Source organism: Lagenorhynchus albirostris, chromosome 2, assembly GCF_949774975.1.
Source record: "Lagenorhynchus albirostris chromosome 2, mLagAlb1.1, whole genome shotgun sequence".
NCBI classification, from domain to species: Eukaryota; Metazoa; Chordata; class Mammalia; order Artiodactyla; family Delphinidae; genus Lagenorhynchus; species Lagenorhynchus albirostris.
In genome coordinates this window covers 50,869,498-50,879,623 of record NC_083096.1, presented here as the reverse complement: position 1 = coordinate 50,879,623, position 10,126 = coordinate 50,869,498, and the positions used below count along the sequence as shown (strand labels likewise).

General features: G+C 34.8%; 1 protein-coding gene across 5 annotated transcripts in view; it reads left to right on the top strand.

Moving 5' to 3' along the window:
* RALGPS2 (Ral GEF with PH domain and SH3 binding motif 2) overlaps positions 1–10,126 on the top strand; it is a 164,700-nt gene that overhangs the window by 119,007 nt on the left and 35,567 nt on the right. For all 5 annotated transcript variants that reach the window (XM_060132625.1, XM_060132614.1, XM_060132594.1 and 2 more), the window contains 3 exons: positions 3,227–3,364; positions 4,450–4,540; positions 8,627–8,694. In XM_060132625.1, coding sequence (XP_059988608.1) covers positions 3,227–3,364; positions 4,450–4,540; positions 8,627–8,694 — 297 coding nt within the window. The remainder of the gene's footprint in view (positions 1–3,226; positions 3,365–4,449; positions 4,541–8,626; positions 8,695–10,126) is intronic.

Here is a 10,126-nt window from a genome sequence, read left to right as displayed (position 1 = left end):
CAGAGAGACTGAGCAGAAGGGAGGAGACCAAGAGAGATGTCTAAAGCTTTAGTAATGAGGAGATCATGTATGCCTTTGCCAGAATAAGTTTCAGCAACGAGATAGATGTGGATTTCAGATTATCTACAAGTGTTAGCATGTGTGGATCAGTAGAAACTTATGTACTGTCAGTGGGAGTATGGATTGATATAGCTTTAAAAACAACGTGGCGCTGTCTTGTAAAGTTGAACATTATAATGTAAGACATACATGTATGTATATATCTGTATAGATCTCTGCTAGAGAAATTCTTGTACGTACGTGCGCACCAGGAGACATTTACAAGAATGTCTGTAGCAACAAGGAGGGAGGGGGCAAGTAACTCAAAACTCTATCAAATAAAATGAATAAGTAAATTGTGATATAGTTACATATTAGTTTATTCTCAATTTAAGGAATTACAGCTGTACCTAACATGAGTAAGTCTTAGAAACAAAATAGTGAGTAAGGCAAAGCAATCAAAAACCATATTTTTAAAAATTGATATAACAACCACTTTAAAATCACTTACTGTGTACCCATTCTAACTTTACTGATATTATTTAATTTAATCACACATATATAAAGTATGATTTTTTAAAGCTCAAAAATAAGCAAAAGTAAAATAATACATTGTGCAGGAATACAGACAGGTGCCTCAAAAAATAAACAAGGGAATAATCTTAAAATTCGGAATAGTTGGTTACCTCTAGACAGGAGGCAGGGAGATAACATAGGGAAAGAGCATGTAGATGATGCAGCAGTACTGAGGTTGTAGTTCTTAAGTTGACCGGTATTTATTACATTGTTTGATAACAACCAATATTATGTGTTAAACTGTTATTTTTTAAAAGGTAAAATTATGCTTCTCATACAAAATGAATACATGTCAAATGTTTTGTTTAAATCATTAAATATATAAGGGAATCAGGAAGATATTACAGCCACTTCAAGGGAGAATTCAAAGTATCACACATACATGCAGGCAGTCAGGAATGCTGAAATGAATTTACAGATAGTTGCAAAACTGGTCAACATCCACGGGGCAATCATCAGTTACATCCCACTGGACATAATTCATTGGTGTTTTTATGGACAAGAATTTGTATTTTACAAGTTTTCAACAACTTACAGAGTTGTAAAATAGCTCATGCCAAAAGAGGCACTGAAGAGAGGATATACCTAGTAATCATTTTTGCCTATTCCAAAGTCTGTCACAATTTTCCTGACCCAAGTAAACTTTTATATGTACCAAATATTACATAAAAATAGAATGAAGGATAAAAAAGGTAAGTGTACTAATCTGTATTTCTCTTTCAATGTGTTTGTTGAAAGAGGGAGGGGCAAGGGTTCTATCTTGAGGAGGGGATCAGATTTAAAGGAAGGGTGGCTTTGATTTTGTTTTCTTAAATAGAGGAGATTTAAATGTGTGCATTGGCTTTGGGAAAGGAGCCATTGGAGGGTGAGTGATAGTGAAGGCAACAGTGGACATTCTAGAGGAGGCAGTAGCGATTATGTTCAAAATCGCAGGTTAGATTTGGAGAGAGGAAGGGGATTCTCCTTCCTCTAAGATGTGAGGAAAAGGAAGGGAGCCAGGCTATAGATTTATTTGAAGTCATAAAAAATGAAGTTGAGAATCTCTAAAGAAAAAGAAGTATTTATGATAGGTGGCTTAAAGAATACAGTTAAGATTTACTGAATGGAATAGGAATGATACTAGGATGAATAAAAGGATTGCCATGCCAGCCTTTTACATTGTGTTAAGCGCTAATTGTCTGAAAATCCTGGTCAGGATCTTCATTTTTTTAGAGTGCAAGATAGAGCAACCGCCTGAATGAGTTTATAGTCTTGAGCAGATAAGATATAAAGACAAAAGATTTTCAATAAGATTATAAAGTCTTAAAAATGATCAAGTGAATGGTATAGATACTGTATGAGTTTGTAACAGAGTGTAATAGAAAATAAAATAAAAAAAACTTGGGCTACAAGTGTATACTCTGAGATCCAGCTCTGTCACTAACAGTTTACAGGGCATTAGCCACTTCCTTAATATCTGTGGACCTTAGAGTATTCACCTATAAAAAGAGGGGTTTAGACTAGACAGTTTCTAAATTGCTTTCTTGGAATCTGTGAAAAAACTAAAGAACAGTTGACACTGACCTGGATATAAGATATGATTTAAATGGGCAGAGTTGAGGCTAGGTCTCATTTAAGATGGAAGAAGTGGCATGAGAAAAAACATAGGGCTTATTTGGAAGGCAATGAGTACATCATTTTAGTTGCATTTACTCTGAGAGTTCATGAATGGGCAGTAATGAGGAGAAAGTAGGAAAGTGTATTTTTCTCTCCAGCTGTAGTTGTCTTTTACACTTTACATGTGCATAGTAAACTCTCAGGAAATATTTTTTATAGATGTGACCTTGCATATCCAGAACTAGTACAACCAAATTATTTGGGGGTATATGTTCTTTTTGTTGGTACAGAGAAAGGGCAAGGTTAACTTCAATTTGTAGTCACATGAACTGTTTCAAAGACACAGCTGTTAATCTTTGAAACAAGATGTTTCTGCCAGAATGAGACAAATTTCAAAGTAATTAAGACTCAAGTGACAGTTATCAACTTAAGGCAAGGGGGTATAGAACTAATATTAAGTAACTACCCCATGGCCAGGTAGTGGTTAGGCTGGCTAACTTAAAACTTCAGGCTAGGGCTTCCCTGGTGGCGCAGTGGTTGAGAGTCCGCCTGCCGATGCAGGGGACACGGGTTTGTGCCCCGGTCCAGGAGGATCCCACATGCCACGGAGCGGCTGGGCCCGTGAGCCATGGCCGCTGAGCCTGTGCGTCCGGAGCCTGTGCTCCGCAACGGGAGAGGCCACAACAGTGAGAGGCCCGCGTACCGCAAAAAAGAGCCAGTTCAGGAGCTCAGTTTCTTTCCATTAAGACCCATAGGTAGGTAGGTACTGGAGTTTCTAACTCCAGCCTCAAGCCGTATTTTAAAATGGTATCATAAGAGGACATTTACAGAAGACATACTTGCATGTCTGACCCCAACTCTACAGAAATCTAGGCCTCAGTGGTCATGTTTTAACAAGGCTGCAATGTATTAATAATGATACATTCTAAATATGGCATATACTGAAATACAGCTATAAACTATACTTTTCCAAACTATAAGTAGGAAAACACTCATTTATCTAATGTCATTTCAGGTATCTACCTGTCAGATTTAACATACATTGATTCAGCATACCCATCAACTGGCAGCATTCTAGAAAATGAGCAAAGATCAAATTTGATGAACAACATCCTTAGAATAATTTCTGATTTACAGCAGTCCTGTGAATATGGTGAGTTTCTGATAATGGTATGATTCATTTACACAGGTTGATGGCCACTTTTCACACAACAGGGGACATCATCCTAATATAAAGAAAAATAATGATTGTATCATTTCACTGTTTAACATTTAGCATCTTGTTTAAGATCTTGCTTTTAAGGAATTGAAGTATTTCATATTTAAAATGCTAAGTTTTATCTTTTGCTTTTCTGTTATTTTGTAGCAACTTTGCTAACATAATTTTCACAATTATTTTCTATTCTCTTCATCTCATTTGATCTCCCCGATCTATTACGTAAATAGTTCTTTTATTTAGTTAGGGAGGGAGCTGAGACCCTTGATCCTAGTTAACAGTTGACTAGCTTTCTTGAGTCCTATGTTGAGTAAAAATAACCAATTTTTGTGCAAGATGTATTTTATGGAAACACATTTATAGAAAGAGCTTTTGCAAACCCAAATGATTCGAAAAAAATGTTTTAATGTTTTAAAATGTTTGGATGCTTTCAGTTTGATAGGGAATAAAGATAGACTATTATAGCTATATAATTTTTATGGTGTTTAAAAACCATGAGTTTACATTATCTGAAAGCTATATCAAATAATCTCTTGTTTTATACTTTTCTCAATTTTTTTTAACATAACATCAAATTGTAATGTTAAATTAATCATATTTGAAATTTCTAAGTAGGGAAGAAAAAACTACTTTACAGATGTGAGCCAGGCTTCTTGAAAAATAAAAAACCTAAAGAGCCTTACATCTTGTATTTAGATGAGGTTTGAATATAAATCACAATGATGTCTCTGATTTTTTTCCATGAAGTTTCTCAAGTACGTGGGACTTTGTAAATGGGGCTATTGGGGTTTTTTTTTTTCTTCTTTTTTAATCTATACAAACAATATACAACTGTAGTTTTCTAAATTACCTCCAGTTTTACATTAAATAACATTTACCTCAGTAATGTCCTTCTAGAGTTCATTTAAATTTCGGTGCCATGTGGCCTTAATTTACCTTTAAATATATTTTTCTCAGCTTAACTTTAAAAATTCTGCCTAAGATGTACTTTATCAGATAATTATTTATCACATTTTGCCTAGATATCCCCATGTTGCCTCACGTCCAAAAATACCTGAACTCCGTTCAGTATATAGAAGAACTACAAAAGTTTGTGGAAGATGATAATTACAAGTAGGTTGGATCTTCAGAAGTGGTTTGTATAACTTTGTCCTGTCCTCCACCCTTTCATCACTGTGTATTTAAACATCGAAATCCTACATCTTATCATGCATATGCCTAATCCAGTTGTACATTTACAATGGTAAAGGTTATTTACATGTATTTCTCTTTAATCACTTGATGTGATTGAGCCAATATACAAGTACCTCCTCTGTTCTTCCATTAAAAAGCATTTCATGTTTCTCAAGCTGTTGAGAGCTGATGTTTGGTAGTTCTAGTTTTAAATTTTTTCCTTTCTCTCTAAATTCAAGCATTAAATCTTTATGGAAATTTATCTTTGAATAGGCTGAAAAATTAATGAAACAGTCTGTGAATAGAAAAATTACTCCTTTTTTAGTGGTAATTTTTTTTTTTTTTTTTTTTTTTTTTTTTTGCGGTACAAGGGCCTCTCACTGTTGTGGCCTCTCCCGCTGCGGAGCACAGGCTCCGTACGCGCAGGCCCAGCGGCCACAGCTCACGGGCCCAGCCGCTCCACGGCACGCGGGATCCTCCCGGACCGGGGCACGAACCCGTGTCCCCTGCATCGGCAGGCGGACCCCCAACCACTGCACCACCAGGGAAGCCCTTTAGTGGTAATTTTTAACACAATTTTGAACTCGTTTTCAGTTGTTTTTGTGTATTGAGAGAATATTGAACCTTCTGCACTCCGGGTTAGAGACATATTTGTTCAGTATAGCACCACACTTGCCCTTTTTTCTACTCAAGCAAATCCTTCTTCATTAAAGGTTTTTAAACTTTTAAGACAGCTGATATCCATTTCCTTTTCCTTAACCATCCACAGTCCTGCCCAGGGGAGGAAGGATTTTTTAAATCATTAACCCTTTTTTATTTTTCAGTGGTGAGCTATACATCATGACTGCCAGGTTTTTTTCCAAAAGATAGGAGGATAAAGAGCTTATTTCTCTTGAGACTTGTCATCTTCCTTGTAGCTTCATTTGTTAATTTCAAAATTTTGTGCTGTTCCCAAGCTTTCAAATTTAACTTGGTGTCTTCCACAAATATTTTTTCCAGTAAAAGGTTATACTTTAAAATTTTATCGAAGTGAAAGACTAGGTTATTTTTCAGTATTAATGCATTATATAAAATTTTTCTTATGCCGTATGATAGTGATGATCAACTTCCTTGTTCCCTAAGTTTCAATAATTTTTAAAGAATTCTGCAGTACAGAATTAGTACCAATAAAAGACTAGCAATTCTGGAAAACAACTAGCAATAACTTTTCTTTTAATATTAAATATATTAAGAAGCTCTGTATTTATACTTAAATGTATCTAAACCTTTATTAATGTTTGAAAACACCTTTATTGCCACCTTCGCCACCATACCATATTATTACCACTTTATATTTCTATATCAATTTTTATTTTACAGAATATTTTCTAAGGGTAATTCAGTTGAAAATGTATGAAGTCAGTGGATCGGCTTTTTAAGGTTGGAGTTGTTTCACAGATCTGATGTTGGCCTAGCTTGTAAGCTTCTTGAGTTTGATGGTCTGTGTCATATTTATCACTATTTCTTCCATCTCTCTAATTACTGACATAGCACAAAACACTCATGTTTTGTCCAATTACGTACAGAAGATTATCTTAAAACTCAAAATATGAGTAAGTACTTAGTAAAATTTCTATATCCGGCTCAAGAAACTTAATGGATTTAAAAGAAGTTAAAGTTTATTCAGTAGAAATGAAGTCTAAGAAATTGTTGCATAATTATAGAGGATGGTGAATTTTAACTCTAAAAGGATAGAGTTGGCCAGTTAAGCCATTAAGTAGTTTTAGCTGTCTGTAACCTGACATATTATAAGATAGCTTCATTTTGGTAGGAAAGCGATGCTATTATACTGATTTTTGTTTTCATGAGTAGCTAGAACTCGAGCAGCCTTCTCATTATATTCATTAACAAATATTTATTCAGCTTTTGGTATTGACGAGTTATTGTGCTAGCTGCTGGGATTACAAAAGTAAGATCTTGTTCTTGCCCTTAAGAAGCTCAGTCTAATGCAAAATACATCCACAAAACAAATAATTACGAAACAATTCAAACAGTACTATACTAGAGATGTGCCCAGGATGCTATGGGAACATAGATGAGAGGAGACCTAACTCAGCTTTAAGTGGGAAAAGTGAAGAGAAAAGAAACATGAACAGCTTGAGGTGACATTATTACCTGAGGCTGCATCTGAACCGGTGAGTAGGAGTTAGCTCCACATGAAGAGTTAAGAAAGGTGTTCCAGGGTTTGGAAATGATCAAAGGAATAGGGTGGGAAACTTTGTTTGCTTGGGGAACTACAAGTCTCTTGGTGGTGTTGGAGCATTATATGGGGAACTGAAGAAGATAGTGTTTTCCTAAAGATACAGTTGTATTGCATGAGCCTACCGATTAAATGTGTTGAAAATCAGAGCATTTTAACATAAGAACCATTAAGGTGATAAGTTAGGAAAAAAATGTTTTTTTATGATGAAAGATTTAAATAAAAATGATACTTCATTTATCCATAGGCCTCTGTTTTCGGCAACTTCATCTATATAGGCAGCCAATATCAATATTACAAATTACATGTATATGTTTTAATTGGGGTGAAAATCTTTCAAAGTTATTTCATTTTAATACTGAGCATAATATCTTTTCTCAGTGAATCAGCATCACTGTTATATATAGTGTTTTGATGATGATACAGGCAACTGACACTGACTAGCCTTCACTGCTGTGCTGTTTAAATGCTTCGGCTTTTATACTGCTCTTGGTTATCAGCTGATATTGATAGCAATGTGATTCTCCCATAGCCTTCTTTCTGTCCCTTTCTATTTTGGTTCTGTGTTAGGAAATTGTACTTGTTTTGTTTACTTCTTTGTCTTCCACCTACTAAACTGTGAGCTTCAGAAGGGAGGAGACACCATGTCTGCCTTAGTCTCCATTATATTCCAGTGCTGAGAGCACAGTGCCCGACACAAAACAGGTGTTCAGTGAATGAATGCAGCATAGTCTGGCGCCCAAATAATTAAAGTCAACGACTCTGTAAAAAGAAAAAGAGCAGAGAGTTCTGGTTAATCAAACATCTGTTCAATACATGCATTTTACATGGTCAAATAATTGGAATACAATTATATATAATTTCTTCTTTAGGATATCAAAGAAATACAAGTTAAGAACCTATAATAGATTTATCATTATAATATCATGTATGATATCATTTGTATTGCGCGGTTTCATTGTCCAGTTCCAGTTGGTGAACGCTAAAAAATAAAAAGTCTTTATTAATTTCCAGACAAATGCTTAATAATAATACAGAGTACACCAAAGTGTATTTCATGGACTACATCAAAATATTTTCTACAACTGCTTTAGTATCCTATTTCCTGAAACAGTTTCCACTGATAGGAATTATAATCTCTTTTTGCCATGGAACTCAAAACTGATATTTTATCCTAAATGGAACTTAAGTACCAACTAACAAACTTTGACTTAGGAAAGGGATTTATCCTGGATTTTGTAAATAACCTTTTTATTTGTGTAGATAGATCTCTCTTTTGATAAGTTGAGTTGGTTGTTTTTTTTGGATGGTTACTTTTAAATAAGGTGTTTTTTAAATTTTCAGTGTTACAGAGGCCATTAGCCCACCCAGTAAAGATTCTAGAAAGAATTTGCATAATATATTTAATAATATATGTGAAAGTTACTGAATTTAATTGTCAAGTATCAATATAACCTCAAGTTAAATCACCTTTTAGCTATTCATCAAATATCTTTAAATGTGTTGAATTGTTTGGCAACATTGGGGTCGTTTGGGGAGATTTCTCTGATTTTAAATATGAGTTTTTGATGTTTTTTTCCCTCCCTAATATATCCTGGAATCACCGTAAGATCAGCTTTGTATGAAAGAGAAAGGAGACTTAATTAAAGATTGCTCTTGAAGAAAAATATATAGCTGAGATTATTTTATAAAAATGTTTTAAGGTTTTTGGTAGAAAATACATGATTTTAATATTATTTTGTCAAATATTAATCATTTTATGTGCTTTGTTTCTTTTTGAAATTCAGGCTTTCATTAAAGATAGAACCAGGGACAAGCACACCACGTTCTGCTGCTTCCAGGGAGGATTTAGTAGGTTAGTGCAGCTTTCTCTCATTACCGAGTAATAAACCAGATAACCTAATAAGAAAGAATACACTCCAAAGTGAATAACACTTAGCACATTTTATTCTGCATGCACAGTTTTCTTTTTGGTATTAAAATATGTCCGTTTTTCTGTTGGTTTTCTTGTTTAACCAGAAACTCCTTACTTGTAGTTTGTACAAATAAATACATACAAATAAATACAAATAAATTTATAAATAAATATGCCAACTAATCAAGAAAAATAGATATAACCAACAGAAAATAATAAGTGTTTATGAATATCGACTCTTTTTTTAGTTAAGAATACACTGTCCTAGGCAACAAGGCTTGATTACATTAGAAATTTCTGTGGTCTAAGTGGGAAATTCTAATTTGAATAATTATAAGAGTCAATTTTAGTGGCTTAATTTTTTTTTTTTAACATCTTTATTGGAGTATAATTGCTTTACAATGGTATGTTAGTTTCAGCTTCACAACAAAATGAATCAGTTATATATATACATATATTCCCATATCTCTTCCCGCTTGCGTCTCCCTCCCTCCCACCCTGCCTATCCCACCCCTCCAGGCGGTCACAAAGCACCGAGCTGATCTCCCTGTGCTATGCGGCTGCTTCCCACTAGCTAACTACCTTACTTTTGGTAGTGTATATATGTCCATGCCTCTTTATCGCTTTGTCACCGTTTACCCTTCCCCCTCCCCATAGCCTCAAGTCCATTCTCTAGTAAGTCTGTGTCTTTATTCCTGTTTCACCCCTAGGTTTTTCATGACATTTTTTTTTTAAATTCCATATATATGTGTTAGCATACGATATTTGTCTCTCTCTTTCTGACTTACTTCACTCTGTATGACAGACTCTAGGTCTATCCACCTCATTACAAATAGCTCAATTTCGTCTCTTTTTATGGCTGAGTAATATTCCATTGTATATATGTGCCACATCTTCTTTATCCATTCATCCGATGATGGACACTTAGGTTGTTTCCATTTCTGGGCTATTGTAAATAGAGCTGCAATGAACATTTTGGTACATGACTCTTTTTGAATTATGGTTTTCTCAGGGTATATGCCCAGTAGTGGGATTGCTGGGTCATATGGTAGTTCTATTTGTAGCTTTTTAAGGAATCTCCATACTGTTCTCCACAGTGGCTGTATCAATTTACATTCCCACCAACAGTGTAAGAGGGTTCCCTTTTCTCCACACCCTCTCCAGCATTTATTGTTTCTAGATTTTTTGATGATGGCCATTCTGACTGGTGTGAGATGATATCTCATTGTAGTTTTGATTTGCATTTCTCTCATGATTAGTGATGTTGAGCATTCTTTCATGTGTTTGTTGGCACTCTGTATATCTTCTTTGGAGAAATGTCTATTTAGGTCTTCTGCCCATTTTTGGATTGGGTTGTTTGTTTTTTTGTTAT